This window comes from Aedes aegypti, chromosome 3 (assembly GCF_002204515.2).
Source record: "Aedes aegypti strain LVP_AGWG chromosome 3, AaegL5.0 Primary Assembly, whole genome shotgun sequence".
Classification (NCBI taxonomy): Eukaryota; Metazoa; Arthropoda; class Insecta; order Diptera; family Culicidae; genus Aedes; species Aedes aegypti.
In genome coordinates, this window is record NC_035109.1 from 15,093,059 (window position 1) to 15,110,258 (window position 17,200).

Here is a 17,200-nt window from a genome sequence, read left to right on the forward strand (position 1 = left end):
CATCGAGTTAGAGAGGTATCGACTTACAGAGGTATCAAAGCATGCTAGATTGAAGGGACCGCGCATTCCATCGAGTTAGGGGAAATATCGAGTAAGCGACAGTTCGCTTTATGTTGACAAAAACATTTGAATTATTTTATTTACTAAATTCTTATTTAAAGATGTAACATTTTTTCCAAAATTCCAATGAGAAAAACCTGGCTAATTTTCTCAGCATTGAATCGATTACATCAGTATGCCATTCCTTAGCCGAGGGGTTAGAGCCCGCCATGCTGAAAGTGTCTGGGTTCGGATCCCGGTCGGTCCAGGATCTTTTCGTAATGGAAAATTCCTTGACTTTCCTGGGCGTACAGTATAATCGTACCTGCCACACGGTAAAGTCTGTAACTTTGGTAAAGACAGCTCTCAGTTAATAACTGTGGAAGTGCTCATAAGAACACTAAGCTGAGAAGCAGGCTCTGTCCCAGTGAGGACGTTAATGCCTAGAAGAAGAGCTGTTAGAACTGTTATCTCATATTCTTTGCAAAATTCCTGAAAACATATCAAAACAGTCATTGTGCAAAATTTTCACTAGAACTTACTCAAAATAGAAATAATTCATAAAATTTTATACCAATGGACATTAACATAACCAATACGGCCGCTATGGAAAGTATAGATAGCGCCACCGTAGCCTTGTGTGTTTGGCAGAACAGCAATGCTGTCACAATGTCAAATGCCATATACAGTGGCGCCTTTGTTTTGATGCGGTGAACACTTGCAAAAACTACATTCAATGATCCATTATTTTCGCCTCATTATTTCGTTCAAACAAACCATAGACTATTGAAATCGGATAAAATATTGTAAATATATTGACAAACCTGATTTACAGGGGTCTCAGGTGACCCCAAACTTTTGCACGAGTACTCAAATTACTGTTTATTGTTTTGAATAGTTTTCAGATTTTTATGCCAAAATTTTGTCAGTGTTTTTCAAAGAATATAAGATTACAATATCTAATGCCACACTATTTTTTTTATTTTTGTATCTAATGCTGCAAAAATTCGAAATGTATTTCAGTGTAATTTTTTAAAAGTGTCACAATTTTAAGTAAAAATTGAGAAAACAAAATTCAAAAATGTTTTTGGCAAACCACGTATGAAGTGAGTGTATGTTTAAAGACTGGAACGCGTAAAAATTGGTCGAAAAAATTTATGATACAAAAACCTTCTTATTTTCTTTTGGTATCTTAATTCATGTTTTTAAAGGAACAAATGTTCGTTTATTATTTTGGGTAATTAACGTTGCACAGTGGTATCATCGACCTCATTCGTCGTCGAACGTCAGTTTGATTTAAACTGCTGCTCGTTTTCGATTAGTTTTTTTTAAATTCCATCTGACTAAGGTTCAATACCGTTCGATAGGGCGGAGTTCTGAGCTGTTAGAGGTTTGTGGCCATTGGGTACCAAAACTACGTTGTTGGCATCGTACCACTCGATTGCCTTTTTCCCATAGTGGCAGCTCGCCAAATCTGCCCAGAACAGCACAGGTCAATAATGTTGCTTCAGGAATGGTAGCAGTCGCTTTTCGAGGCACTCCTAGACGTAGATATCTTGGTTGATGGTTCCCGTAGTGATGAAAATGTCACTTTTTAGACCATACGTGCAAATGACATGCCGGACGAGATATTGTTTCGGGTATTTCGATAGTTTGATGGTTTTGAAAATTTCGGTCACCATCCCTTTTCTTGATGCGGTATAAAACTCCCGTCCCGGAAGCTGCTTCTTCACATAAGTTCCGTGCGAGAAACTCGGATTCTCTTGTCGCGTGAGCAAAATTTTCACACGCTGCTCTCCTTACTTAGACGTCATTTTGAAAACTGGTGAGCAAAAGGTGAGAATTCATCATAGCAACCATTGTACCGGATCTTATTCTTGGCACTTTTGATTCACTTCGGCAGTGGGGTTTTTTGAAAGCTACTGAGCTCATATTCGGCGACAATATGCGTCGTGTTGATATGCTTCTGATTGTAAAGTTTCAGATAATTCGGCCAAGAAAAACCCTCCATGCCAAAGTAAATCATGGAAGTGCCCAAGTAGCTCTGCACCCTACAAGCAAAATTATGAAAGTATTGTTCGATTTTTTTTTCTGACCAGAATCTGTTCTCTTGTTTGCATATTACCCACCTTACCTCTATCGATAAAGCGTTATTCGGAGCCACGCGCATTGCAGCGACTGGTATGGAGGGCCATGTGTTGCCTCAGTAACCATCGCTTGATTGATGTCGCCCACCGTCGTTTGTTGCTTTGAAATTAGTTTCACCACTCAACTCAGGTGCTAGATTTTCGAAAACCGTCCTTCTAATCGAGATGATGCCCGTGGCTGGAAACATACAAAGTGCGAGGAAGAACTGCCTTAGTCAAAATTATCCTTTTCGGAAGGACGATGATGAGCTGGAGGATGAGGAATGTGAACTTCCTCCAACGGAGTACGAGGATAACTTTGCTTTTCGGAGGTTCGAAAATAAACCGAGTAAGTGTTATCTGTTCATAAAAGCATAATGAATTACAATTAATCTTTCAATTATCAGCGCTGAGGCGTGACTTTTTGCGTGAGCAATTTAGAAAGAAAGCTACGCAGACCGTAATTAAACAGGCCCAGCAACAGTATGAAACGATTCATCGGCAGGAAGTTGAGCGGATGCCGCTTAAGAAGAGACCAGACTATTACCTGTCGAAAGACACCAACAGCGAACCTCAGTACAATTTGTACAAAACTGATGATATGACAACATTCTGGAGCTATCGGTCGAGATCCAACGCTTCTAGGAGGAGAAATTCCAATTTCACAAAACCAATCAGCGAACAGTTGGATCAGCAGTTTGGATAATTAAATGCACCAACTCAAAATGATTCTATGTTTTGCAAGCGATTTATATTTAGATCACAATTATTATTCTAAATAAAGCATCAACACTGTTTGCCATCATTAATATCACCGTGTAAGTTCTGTGACGCTTTTGTACTTAAGCCTTCTCGTCGGTCGCGGTTGTTGCTCCGGAGACGGTTGATTGATTATCATCGCTGTTTGATGCCGCTGGTGCATCCGTGCAGGACAACGCTGGGAACTTCTGGGTCAAAGCAGCGCGGTATTTCGGATGGCTGATACCGTACACAATCGGATTGTAGACGGCGTTGGCCTTGGCGAAAAGTGATCCCCAGATGGTGGCAAGTGGGCTAATCGGGGCTGCCTTGAAGATACCGGTAAAGTTGATGACCAGGTACGGAGTCCACGCCATGAACCACAATGAGATGGTTACCAGAGCGACCTTTGCCAGCTTGATTTCAGCGCTGGTCTGCTGTGCCTCGGAGGATCGCAGCGAAGCGACATTCATCTTCTTGGCCTGTTCACGCATGTTCTTCTCGTGAGCGGAGACTGCCTTCAGGATGAAGGTGTACGAGTAGATGATGGTTAACAGGGGAGTCCAGTAGACGAAAATGGCGTAAACGATGATGTAGGATCGATTCAGCCAAGTGGTAGTCAGGTAATCGGTACCACAGGCAGTCATGTTACCCTCTGGGACATAACGGTTCCATCCGAAGAATGGAGCCAAAGTCCAGAAAAGGGCGAATGCCCAAATACCCAGTATACGCAGCAAGGCACCATTGTTGGTCAATGGCTTAGCAGACAGGCCCTTCACGATGACATTATATCGGTCGAACGCAATCATTGTCATGGTCCAGATGGAGGCACAGCCAAACAGTGATCCAAACATCGCGTAGAGCTCGCAAGCGAATGGCCCGAAGACCCAAGTCTCATGCCAACAGTTGATCACCATGGGCGGTCCCATCGTAAACATCATGAAGAAATCCGAGAACGCTAGGTTGACCACCAGCAAGTTGGATGGGGTTCGGAGGCTTCGAGTACCGGTGAAGATGTAGATCACGCAACCATTGCCAAGCATGGAGACTACTCCCAGGACGAAAATGGCAAATCCAAGGATCGAATGCCACAGTGGATTCATCGGTGGGAACTGATTCCAGTGCGGGTGAACCATGTGTAACATCTCCGGAGGGACCTTGTCCACCACGGTCATGTTGCCGCTCGACTGCCAGGCATCGAAATGTGGTGCCACAAATGCCGCCATTCTCTATATTTCGGGGTATTCAAAAATTTAAATTTATACACTCACAAAAATTCCCATACTCACATTTCTCTTCTATCAACTTTATTCCAGCAGTTGTTAGTGCTAATGATCTGAAGAAAATCGCTCGCGTACGAACTACTTCAGACTCGAAGACAAAGCCGTAAAGTGTTGCTTGCGGTTGCAAAACCCAAAGTGACTCGACTGTTCCCTTTCCCCGCAGCCAGTATTTATACCGTAAACAAGCTCAAATTAAATTAAAGGATATTTAAAAACTTTAAAATGTCTTTTCTTCGTACACATGTAAGGCACGGGAAACATAAGACGTTGGCGATGACAAGAATGTTGGAATGCAAGATTGAATAAGCCAAACATGTCGTCATTGCGTTGAAGGGCCTCTGAAGGGTGATATAATAAACGGCAACGATAGTCTTCGTTCCATTCTATTGCTTGATAAACTTGTACAAATATAGTGTTGTACTATTTTCTGACATGGTTTCAACATAGAAAATTATCCCTTTTGTCATTCTAATTGGAGAAAAATGTCGTTGATTTTGTTGATGGTCAATGTCATGCACAATCGGATTGCAGCCGGCCTTTACCTAGACGAACAGTAGGTTTCAGAGTTGACGGCCAATGCACTGATTGAGGTAGGACCTATGAATTCGATGACCTGGATATGTGGTCAATATAATAGATGACGCTAAGAGACTACATTATAGCCAATGTAGGTATGTAATCTGCGATTCATTTCTACAAATCGCAAGACTAATGATTATTTTGGTGGGTATCTAAAAACTAATGTTTTTATGTTTAGAATTTGTGTATATGCGTAATTTTCTCATCATGACAAAGATGCATGCCTCACTTCAGTTCTGCTCATGATAGATCAAAAGTAAATTAATTAGAATTGGTCGGTGTTTAGACAGACTGGACTGCATGATATTTTGGTGTTCTAAAAATACGTTGAGGACTTCATCAATTCTAATCTTTCCGATGTTATTTTGATATAAATGTATCATCATATAGATAAGTTCCATTATTACAGCAAATAATGCAAACATTTTGGTACCGTCGGACGGGGCTACTTTGGACACTCACGTTTTGTATTTATTGGCAGCGTAAAAATTAATCTGAGCAATTTTGTGTCTTCAGCACTTTTATTTACCAATATATGCTCTAACACTAGGCATGATTTGTTTCTTGGAACAACATCAACAATATCAGGATAAACAAGAAAACATTTCAAAAAAGCCCGAATAAATATTCACAAGGTATAAAACATTGGCTATACAAACATTGTTTGAATTTTTCCCATATCGAGGAAACTTATTAGGAGCATCACAAAACTATCGAATCGTCATGTTTCATGAAAATCTAGAGATTTGTTTTGCTTAAAATTGTTGTTTTATTAAAATAATTGATCAAAGGTCTTATTTTTGCGACTTTTATTATATTATAATGTTTTGGTTTGTGCATTTCACAACATAAAAAAATAAAATAAATGTTTGTAAAAGTGAATAGACATAAAACACACATATTTCAATACGTACCAATGTCAAATTCACAATATAATCTCTAAAAAAAACTATTTTTCGTCATATTTTGCATGAATTCGTAGTACAGAACAGTTGTATCCTTCAATTGCTTAAATTAAACCAGCTCTAAACTGCTAAGAAGCTAAATGCATATTACAAAAGCAAACCTACTTCTTTACGATCTTGCTAAACTTTACTTTATATATAGCGTTTTAAATGAAAATTACTTACTGGTATTAAATTAGTTACCGGTATTAATGTGATCCTTCAACATATCGTTCATATAACAGTAAGAAAAAAAAATGTACATAATTCATTTATCATCGCAGTACCTAGTAGTTACATCGTTCGTTCATGTCAACTTGAATATCGAGCATTTGTAATTGATAGTTCCATTTAAGAGGAAGTTGAAAATTTGAGTTTCATACTGCAAACTGAGAATATTGAATGGCATGTTTCGTTGAATTTTGTTATATATGTGTAATTGATTCTAGCTTTGAAATTTTCTACATTAAGTTCATCAATGAAAAACGTTCAATAACATCACAGTGGACGACAATCTATTGAATCAGTTTGAAAGCTAAAAGGAAAAATCATTTCATTAGCAAATTGTGAAAATGTCCAAAGTAGCCCCTTTTTTGTCTTGAAGGACACACTTTTTTCGCTATTCAAGCATTTTTGTTATTTCTTGATGGATTTGCCTCATATTTTGCACATTTGTTACGTACATATACAACTTAAATATAGGCAAAAATTATCAAGATCTATCCATAATTTTTAGAGTTGCAAATCCTCAAAGTTAAAGAATGTGGAAATAATGTCAAAAGAAGCCCCGTTTGACGGTATTTCGAATGCCTGGGGGGCCTGAAACTATCAAAAAACACTTGATTCAGTTTGTCTGAACACCAACCAATTGATGCGTAGAATGTAAATTTTTCTTAGGAAATTACCTACCTTTTGGCACAATTTGTATTTGATGGTGTTTTTAATTATAAAATATGTAACTCAATATGTGAATAACTGATAAGAGTTAGGGCTTCATGTTCTGCTTTAAGCTAAGTATGCTGTTACGCTCAAAAAAAGTAAAGAAATTTCTTGACTGAATGGGTCAAGAAATTTCCTACAGAGAGCCCCCTTTGAAGTGACATTTCATCTCAACTGCGTACTGAGATCAGAAAAATTTGATTTTCTTGACCATTTCCTTCTTTCCACGCATCGAGATAGGCGATTCCTTTCCTTGTCAGTAGCAAACCAGCCTTTAAAGGTCATGAATTTAGCTAATACAGTCAACTCGATATTGGAAGGACCATCGAGTTAGGTTAGGTATCGAGCTACAGAACACAAAATTAGTGCAAATGCAATCCAAGGGGCCATTGAGGTAGCCATGAAAACTTTTCTAACTCGACATCGAGATACTAGATACGATATACTATAGCTGACTATAAAGGTATTTTGAATACAACCATTTCAGAAAAATCAAATTAAATACAGTCACATCAGTAAATTTCAAAAAAAAAAATATTTTTTAAAACATCACAAAACATTCAGAAAACAAAATACAATTTTATTACTGTAGAGCTTTGGGTACCAGTATATATTTGTTTAGATATTTTAACTGATATTTTGAAGAAAAATCCAAAAAAAGGAAAAAAAAGTCTTGGATTTTGCTTATTTGAAACGGTTATTACCGATCATAGATGAGCAATAGAGCTAATAATCCATTTAAGTATTTATCTCAGAATTATTCTAAGACCTGCAATATATTTGTAAATTATGCCTCAAACTTTGAAAACTCGACAAAAGTTTTATAGAGAAGGAAATTTGCGAAAGAACCTGACGTATAACTAGAACGCGATAGGATTTTTTTTTTTGAATAATATACTTTACTCTAAAGTTGTTTACTTACGCCTGAAACTTACATTAGTTGATATCCATAATACCTATATCGAAATAATACGAAAAAGCCTTTGTTTTGCTAGTTAGTTGTTCGCTGATATTGAAAACTCATCCATTATGAAGTTGGTTTCCACATATTGAACGGCTACCTAAAAAATCTATTGTTTGGTACTCGCTTAGTCTGTTGTCTTCATATATCATCTCGTATGTTTTTTGATAATCTAATTCAGGCCTGCCCAACCTTTTCGAGTCGCGGGTCAAATCTCAGATACAATATTGTGTAGCAGACCAAATTACATAGTACAATCATATGAAAGCGATAAAAATTCGCTTGAAGCGATTGGAAATAAATGTTTGTTTCTGCGATAATCTTTTTGTTCGGATTTACCTTAGAAATACACCACTTTCTTTGAGCAGCAGATTTCACAAATGTTGTTCAGATGTATAACTTAGGTTTACTGACGTAGGATATGTATAGACTAAGTACCGTAAAACGGGGTAACTTTGATAGTTTTTTTTCGAAAAAAAAACTTATATTTTTGCATGCTGTTTCAAAGATTTACAATTTATATTTTTAAAACAAGTACTGGCATCCTAGCTATCGATTACAGTCGATAAATTGGCAAAAGATTTATTTGGAATGGATATATAATTTTTCATATAATCGAAAGTTGGTTTTCTGTTTTGGGGTAACTTTGATAATGGAGTATGATTCGAACAAAATTGAATGAATAACGAACATTTGTAGGGCATTGCATACCTCCAGGCGTTTAACGTTACCGTCGTGCGGGGTGACATTGGGCCTAGGGGGTGACTTTGACCGCCTCTTTCGATGCATCTCATGGCTAGTACCCAGTCAACATTTCGGTTGGTATATTTTTTGCTATACATCATTATATATGAATCAAATCACTCGTATAAAATGCATGAAAACGCTATATACACACCAAAGTGGAGGCCATATACGCACTTCGCACGACTTTTTCAGACTTTCCATAGTCAGCAATACGATGCCACAAAATTCCGATAAAAATTAAAAAAAAGCTTCCAGTGAGACTCGAACACCGGACCTTTGGATCCCTAAACCTGTACCATACCACTACACCACAGACCGCTACATGAATTAAGTGTGATTATTTGCCAACATGAAAGGGAGTTTGCTATACAGCACACACGCTTTGTTGTTCTTTGAAGCCCACCGCCAGAAGATACCGACCTCGGGTGGCAAATTTTGCTAAGTTATTGCGATTTCATTTGATGCTTATCTGCATTGATATATGATCTGTCAGTTTATACAATTTGATGCGATTCTAGATTATACTATTTACGGCATGGTTTGTTGTCAACAAAGTTTGTCGACAATGAATCATAGTGGAAAATTATATACAATTTGTGTTAACATTTATTCGTTTTGATTTGACATATTGTGCGATTCTGATTTTTTACGTATGAATATGAGATTTTTGGCGCACATCCTTATACGATACGTGGTTCACTGGGTAGGAACGCCAAAAAATTAATCTATGACCATGTATTAGCTATTTGTAACGTAATCTTGTAGCTTGACACATTATTTTCATAATTCTGCTATTAGCTTGCTGTGAAAATATTGGCCCAAAGTCACCCTTATGGACCAATGTCACCCCGCACGACGGTATATGGAAATTTCTGACTTAGATTACAAAAATGGTCCCAGTTTGTGAAAATACTCTTCGCTAAGAGATTTGAGACCGTATTCAAGTTCTATGATAACTAGGCTGTCAAAGATAAGTGGCCAACTATTCAAAACTACATCAAATAGTGATCGTAGAACAGATTGTTTGTAAGCGTTTCGAAAATGCTAAAATTGTGTAAATTTTTAAATTCGTATAAAAAGCCTAAAATGTTCTTAATTCAAATGAAAACCGCTCTTACATGAAGTGTCATACTAATATTCTTTAGTTTTGCATTCGTTTTGCTTAACTGATTAACAGAAATGATATTTCGTTTAGTATGTGGTGGTTTTAGCACTATCAAAGTTACCCGCATTATCAAAGTTACCCCGTTTTACGGTACCAAGTTTAAACTTTAGTTTTAATCTTCTAGTCGAATTCACTGGATTTTAACCAAACAACCTAGTCCTTATGATAAGCAGATAGGTCGCATGTTATTTCCAATTTAGATATATAATTCAATAGCCAGTTTACCAAAATTACACTTTGAATTTCAATATTAGATAATACTTTTCAATTAGTTGGCGTGATTTGGGAATTTCCGAAAACTATAGCAATCGTATACATTAGACAGTTTCACAAAAATCAAAATTTCTGGGATTCAACCAGTCACCCCCTAGTCCTAGCTGCAATACTAAAACAAACTACCAGTCAAATTTTCATCCAATTTGGAGAAGATTAGGAGGTGCCTCAAGTCGAATTTGTGTTTTTTGGCTATTTTTTACATTCAAAAAATTCTAACGAGAATTTGGAAAAACGAAAATCAAAATAAATACCACTAGTTGAACGTATTATTAGTACTTTACAACTTCTGAGAACACTGTATGCCGATTAGAGATGGTTTTGACCTCATAAAATTTATTTCTGTTCATTAAAGTACCTGTAAAACATACATTTCTCTACAGTTTTTGTTCTACAAGATTCTTAATCTCATGCCTAATCATAAAAGTTCAACCGTAGTATCATTCCTTTGTTATTTCTGAACATTATTGTAGTACATCATTTTTGTCTCCGAATTACAGATAAATTGTAAAAAATCGTCGGAAATACGACATTCCTCATTCCCCTGCATTTAGAGCTGCTGCCAAATGGCGCAATTGCTGACATGTTACAAAATTGAACATAGTAGCTTTGCTTTTTCAATGATGGATGATGATTGAAGAAAACAGCTATCAAATGTCACCAACGCAGTCGTGTTTCAAACAACATTCGCATTTGATGCCAACCAATTACAAATGTGATATAGCCCCAAGGTTAAGCTCCTCGACTACCGATCTTGAGGATCGGAGTTCAATTATGATTCTTTTTTTCGAGTGAAACCAATTATTTTTACAGAGACGAATGCCCCGTCAGGGCAAAGTCTCTTAAAAAGAAAAAAAAGTGAAACCAATGTTTATTATATGCAGCATAGAAAATGGACTAAAGGCGCAAATCAGTACTTTCTCTTCATTCACTTAGAAGTGGGAGATTTTTGTGATTAAGACTCAGACACAAGATGCACTTTTGAACAATGAATCGTGATGAAATTTTTTGGCCTCAGGTCATTTGGTCCATGGCAAAAAACAACACTCTAAATGAACTCCCGTAATCAAACTCTGATCCTCAAGATCAGTAGTCGAGAGCTTAACCTCGGGGCTATATCACATATGTAATTGCTTGGCATCAAATGCGAATGTTGTTTGAAACACGACTGCGTTGATGACATTTGATAGCTGTTTTCTTAAATCATCATCCATCATTGAAAAAGCAAAGCTACTATGTTCAATTTTGTAACATGTCAGCAATTGCGCCATTTGGCAGCAGCTCTAAATGCAGGGGAATGAGGAATGTCGTATTTCCGACGATTTTTTACAATTTATCTGTAATTCGGATACAAAAATGATGTACTACAATAATGTTCAGAAATAACAAAGGAATGATACTACGGTTGAACTTTTATGATTAGGCATGAGATTAAGAAACTTGTAGAACAAAAACTGTAGAGAAATGTATGTTTTACAGGTACTTTAATGAACAGAAATAAATTTTATGAGGTCAAAACCATCTCTAATCGGCATACAGTGTTCTCAGAAGTTGTAAAGTACTAATAATACGTTCAACTAGTGGTATTTATTTTGATTTTCGTTTTTCCAAATTCTCGTTAGAATTTTTGGAATGTAAAAAATAGCCAAAAAACACAAATTCGACTTGAGGCACCTCCTAATCTTCTCCAAATTGGATGAAAATTTGACTGGTAGTTTGTTTTAGTATTGCAGCTAGGACTAGGGGGTGACTGGTTGAATCCCAGAAATTTTGTTTTTTGTGAAACTGTCTAGTATACATGAAACATTCAATCGTTGTTTTTGTTTTTATTTCCCCTATTTTGTATCCACTGTTACCTTAATCAACGATCTATAATATAAACGATTGCCCAGAGGTGTTCTGTACACTTTTCGAAAATTCTGGAGAATTGTGCTCAGAACTCCGTCAGAATCCAGCCGAATTTTTTTTTTAATTTTAAAATTTCTGCCCTGTCGGAATCTCATGTGGTATCATTTGTTGATCATAGAATCTCCACAGCAAAAAATACTTTATTTACCCCGACGGATTTTCCAGTAACGTATTCTAAAAATTCATGTTATCGCCTTGCCAACGCTATTTAACATGGTTTTCAATGGTTGTTTATTTAATGTGTGTTCTATTACATTCCAAAATACATCAGATTGAAACCAAATTGTTTTCCATGATTAATTTTAAAATTACATTAATTTATACGGGACATTACGTTCAATAAATATAAATATATTATGCGATATTTCAATGTATGGTGTAATTTTGTTAAAAAAAATCGTAGAATAACGCAGCAATGCTAGCAATAATAAAGCTTATAAGGTACCGTGGGGTAAGTGGATACAGAAAAATTAATAGTCAACTTTATTGTTATGTACAGCTAACGTGAATAATGCAATTCAAACTTTTTTCTGTGGATAACAAATGAGGGACTAGTATTCTTCAAATCGTCATTTATTTTGATTTTTCTGATTGTTATGTATTGAGTATGAGGGACTTGAAAATTTGCGCCAAATGATCCTCTTGCCCCACCATGGTGGGGTAAGTGGATCACCAATAACAAACATCTGTTTTCAAAACAAATGTGGTTTAATTATGTATAGTACGAATGATAATACTCTCGTTCTTGTTATTAGTGCTAGTAATGTAACATTTTCATGCTTTGAAATTAAAAATTATCTTTATTTAATCAAAATATATGTATATACATATATTTTACATTAGTTCACAATAATTCGAACAAAAAAAATATTGTAGCTAGAATAATTTGAAGAAAATTCATCCATTTGTACCCATAAGTTATAAAGAAGTATTGTAGTATTATTCTTAACAATGTTTTATAAAAGTACTCGTAGTTTAAAAATATTAGCTACATTTACTTTTGAATAACAAACTGAAATCCTTTTATTCTATTTATGAATATATTTGTAACATCTGTCTAGAACAATTTATATGGTAAAATAAGGTACGATTATATGCTTTCAATTGGAAAATTTGTATATTTTGCTCTTCTGCAACTTAGCTTAGATAAACCACGAAAAGTTTCGTGTAAATTTTAAAATTATTACACTTTTATACCAGAAAGGTTAAAAAAACTTTAAGGTGGATTAATTCAAATTTTCTTTGGTCAATTTGACAAATTTTAACTGGGAATGAATAAAATTAAACGAAAAAAACATTTGCGGATACTAAAACTTATTAAAATTATCGTAATCAGTCTGCCAATAAATAATAATAATATTTGATCCACTTACCCCACCCCATTAAAAAGTAGGGGTAAGTGTACCATGTCCAATATATCTGTATTTATTTATAAAAATCACATATCTTTCATTGGGATTCATTCATTTAGAACTGAAAGCCTCACCACGTGTAAAACAAACTAATAATATTCGATTTTAGACAGAGATAAAGTGGATTTTTGATTGATGGATAACAATTTTAAAATTAATTATTTTTTGCAGCTAACAAGTTTGCTTGTGTTAGTGTACGTGTAGTACCAGTTTTGCAATAGTATCAGTGTGTGCGTAAGAATATAACCTAAAACGAAGCAATGGTGCGAAAACATTCCACATATGCAAGTATTTATGCTTATCTTTCGACCTTGACACTTGCTTTTGCCGGGGCGAGCGACGAGGGCAGGATCAAACATGTCGCGCGTTGGTCTAGTAAGTGAAAAAGTGGCGTGATCGGTGAGTTCGGTTGAAGAATGTGAAAAAGTGCCGCGATCGGTTAGTTCTGTTTGATCTTTCGACCTTGACACTTGCTTTTGCCGGGGCGAGCGACGAGGGCAGGATCAAACATGTCGCGCGTTGGTCTAGTAAGTGAAAAAGTGGCGTGATCGGTGAGTTCGGTTGAAGAAAGTGAAAAAGTGCCGCGATCGGTTAGTTCTGTTTGATCTTTCGACCTTGACACTTGCTTTTGCCGGGGCGAGCGACGAGGGCAGGATCAAACATGTCGCGCGTTGGTCTAGTAAGTGAAAAAATGGCGTGATCGGTGAGTTCGGTTGGAGTAACTGAAAAAGTGCCGCGATCGGTTAGTTCTGTTTGATCCTTCGACCTTGACGCTTGCTCCTGGGCAGTGCGTCAAGAAAGCCCGAACAGTTTTTTTTATTCTTTTTGGGTCGCGTGCTTATTTTTTTTCCTGAGTGCTTTTTTATAGCCGAGCAAACGAGTGAAGCCGAAAGTGGATTGTGGCTGCTCAGTAAAGGATAACGGATCAATTGGTGAGCTCGTTTCATGCTACTATTTCTAATCTATAAAATATGTATGACTGCACATTCTATCGTTACAATGGTGGGATGTAAATATGATTTTTCAACAAACTATGGATGGTTCGTCACTGTGAGTGTCGACACAAACTCTGATTCATGATTTATTTATGTTTAACATTTTTTTTTTCAGAACACCTTTTATATACCTTTATTTTTGTAATTAAAAAAACTTTGAATGGTTCGACACTACAAGTGTAGACTTGCGAAAGGTTCACTTTATTCAACAAACTTTGGATGGTTCGCCACTGTAAGTGTCGGCATAAGAATAAGAGTGTTCTATGATGTCCCAACCAATCGAGTTTTTTGTTTCTTTTCAAATGAGTAAAATATAATAACACATGCTTTCGTCCTGACAGCTGTAGGAATGTTACATTTAGGTATTTGTTCAACAAACTTTGAATGGTTCGTCACCTCAAGTGTCGGCATAATTATCCTCTACATAGAAATTGATCATATCAAATGAAAATATTATAATTACGTATAAGCATGTATATATCTCACAAATCATTGTTTATCATGGTCTAATCGCTTATCAAAGTGAATCCTATGACCCAACGATCCTCCCCATTAACAAACATCCCTCCCAGTAACCTTTGTGGAGATGCAGAGGCAAACACGGTCTCCAAAAAGCAAAGGTTACACACTAACATTAATTCCCCCAATCCCACCTGACTGCAAGGACGTGGCCGGCGCCGTTATTGACCCTGTATAAATAGAGGCACTGAATTATGCACACTGAAGAAAATTATGGCCAATCCCAGCCGAACTTCTAGTTGATTCTTTGTGCATTTTCACTGACTTCGGTCAATCACGGAATAGCAACCATTGATATGTGTAGTCAGTCTAAGCTAAGCTAAGCTAAGTTAATATTGACGAATGATCCACTTACCCCACTGATACACTTCCCCCAGTGTACCTTATTTTAATGCATGTTGCCAAACATGTCAGCGCGAGCTAATGTCCGTGTCGAAAAATGATTAAAATCAGTTTCATGAGTAACTTTTGTGACATTATTATAAGAGGCATCGATTGATTGAGTTCCACTATTGATTGTTAGATCCACATAATAAATATTTCTTCTTTTCTCCTGTTCTTTTCCCGTATTCTGAGTCTTCTACACCAGTAAGAATCATTTAACAAAAGTGATTTAAAAGTTAAAAAATGCAGAAATTGAAAAAAATACTTTGATTTTGAAAACAATAAATACTGATGAAATCCTGCTGACAGTTTTTTCACGTATGTTTTTCATTACATCGACTTTTTTACATTAAATTTACATTACATGTCATTATTTCAATACACAGTTATTACGTTAATGGGAGGTAATATTGCATCATAGTTGAGACGTGGATGATGTGCATCTAACTCGACGTTTTTTGCTGTGTAGTTTTCCTAGAATGATGTCCTGGATTTTGCGAGAATCATGCGCAGAATCCTGTGAAATTTGTCCTTAGGATTCAGTAAGAACCGCACCAAGACTCATTTTAAATTCTTGTGCTAGAAGCTTGACCTGCTAAAAATTTTGTAATGAATTACTTAAAGATTGTGAGAGATCCATTCCTGTGAAATCTGTAATCCTATGACTCTGTGAAATCGTACTACCGATTTTGTGACAATCTTGCCCAACATTTTGTGAGGTTCTTTATTTATTTATTTATTTTATTTATTTTCTGCGAGAATCCAGTATAAAATTGAATAAGCTATTACTCTTCTTCTAGATCTATTAAATGTTTGTTATGTTTGTTCAGGTTTGAGATTAATATTCAGGATCTTGTGAGAATCTAACTTGTTTGTTTTATTCACCGTGATAGTGTCTGACCTTTAACATTAAATCGACATTTTTTAACTTTATTTGAATTTATTTTTGTCTATTTTATAATGAAGATTGTTATTGCAGAGATGTCTTTTATTTAATCCTCATACAATAAAGCTACTTTATAAATGAAAAAAAAAATCAAGAAAATTTGGGAGGATCAAAATCAAAATTTAAAAATTTAAAGATTTAATATTTTGATAGAGAAGCAAAAGGGCCAGATATGAGAAGGGTCTTCTAGCTCTTTGTGGACCGCATAAAATGAAGCCGAGGGTCGTACGTTGGGCAGGCCTGATCTAGATCACTTAAACTACTCTAGGCCTTGAACTTTTCAACATCTACAGGGTGTCTATATCCATAAGAAAAATTTAATTGACCTATTTAAAAACTGTTCCAATTGTTTAATTTAGTCCTCACATGATATCCGGAGTCGACAGAATAACAACAGTTGAATTTGAATCAGATTTATACCAATTAGTTGGCTAAAAGATAACAAAGAAGAAAGTTAAGGTCAATTTTACCCGATCTAACCCAGTAACCCACTGGAATAATTAACTACAAATCGGTGGATGTTCCCAAAACAGCAAATGGTCCTTGAAAAAACTAGACGTCAATACGATTTCATTCGGGCTAAAATAAAGGCTGCGTCAACATATTCAGAAAGGGCAGTAATTTGAACTGTTTTACTTTATTGCTCTGCGGATACGGGAGCATTTCAAACAAAGAGTTTCGTTATGTAATGAGGATTCTCGCATATTTTTTTGTTTTTATTTTAATTTATTTATTAGTATCATTTCAATCATTACATTTATTTATTATACCTAGGTGTTCTGTGTTAGGCAATACCATCATTCAAATTTGGTGAAACTAAATTAAGCTGTTATTAACATTTCGTTAACAACATATTACATTTCATTTGCCGTAGCAGATCAGAATTTTTACAGGTGAGTTGATTTCACCTGCTTATAAGAGAAAAGAAAATGCTTTCAACGAACTTAACCTTACTTAACCTAAATATAAACGCAATAATCGTGGCAATAGAAGATCGCAACGCTTTTTGTCTTAAGTTATGAATAATTTTATTCGATATTCGTTTCAATGACTCAACATTAGATATTCTATTAACTCATCAGTACTATGCCAGGGAGGAAACTTCAGAATCATTTTCTAAATTTCATTTTGAATTCTCTGCTGAGCTTTGTTCATGGTATTACAACAGCTAGTCCATATTGGTACAGTATAAGGTAAAAAGGTGTAATGCGCTCCCCCTTAAGGAAAAACTGCTCTATCGCA

At 35.9% G+C, this 17,200-nt stretch overlaps 4 protein-coding genes across 5 annotated transcripts in view; 2 read left to right on the top strand and 2 right to left on the bottom strand.

Annotated features, from left to right (window-relative positions):
- Nucleotides 1-17,200, top strand: part of LOC5568063 (GATOR complex protein WDR24) — a 103,529-nt gene that overhangs the window by 65,046 nt on the left and 21,283 nt on the right. The window lies entirely within an intron of this gene.
- Nucleotides 1-17,200, bottom strand: part of LOC5568062 — a 64,970-nt gene that overhangs the window by 43,124 nt on the left and 4,646 nt on the right. The window contains exon 1 of one of the 2 annotated variants that reach the window (XM_021850645.1): nt 2,174-2,257. The exons of the other annotated variant lie outside the window; for it this stretch is intronic. The gene's annotated coding sequence lies outside the window, so the exon portion shown is untranslated. Of the gene's footprint in view, nt 1-2,173; nt 2,258-17,200 lie in introns of those variants that run through there. 2 annotated transcript variants of the gene reach the window in all.
- On the top strand, nt 2,321-2,974 carry LOC110678083. The gene is made up of 2 exons (XM_021850650.1): nt 2,321-2,514; nt 2,573-2,974. Exons 1-2 carry the CDS (start codon nt 2,352-2,354, stop codon nt 2,869-2,871), a joined length of 462 nt encoding a protein of 153 aa, XP_021706342.1. The 5' UTR covers nt 2,321-2,351; the 3' UTR covers nt 2,872-2,974.
- Nucleotides 2,895-4,338, bottom strand: LOC5568060 (opsin-1). The gene is made up of 2 exons (XM_001651947.3): nt 4,193-4,338; nt 2,895-4,132 (listed from the first exon to the last, which is right to left on the bottom strand). Exon 2 carries the CDS (start codon nt 4,127-4,129, stop codon nt 3,008-3,010), a length of 1,122 nt encoding a protein of 373 aa, XP_001651997.1. The 5' UTR covers nt 4,130-4,132; nt 4,193-4,338; the 3' UTR covers nt 2,895-3,007.

Coding starts and splice junctions, on each gene's coding strand:
- LOC5568060 (XM_001651947.3), bottom strand. CDS start 4,129: ATGGCGGCATTTGTGGCACCACATTTCGATGCCTGGCAGTCGAGCGGC.
- LOC110678083 (XM_021850650.1), top strand. CDS start 2,352: ATGATGCCCGTGGCTGGAAACATACAAAGTGCGAGGAAGAACTGCCTT. Junction 2,515..2,572: donor GAGGTTCGAAAATAAACCGA/GTAAGTGTTATC, acceptor TTCAATTATCAG/CGCTGAGGCGTGACTTTTTG.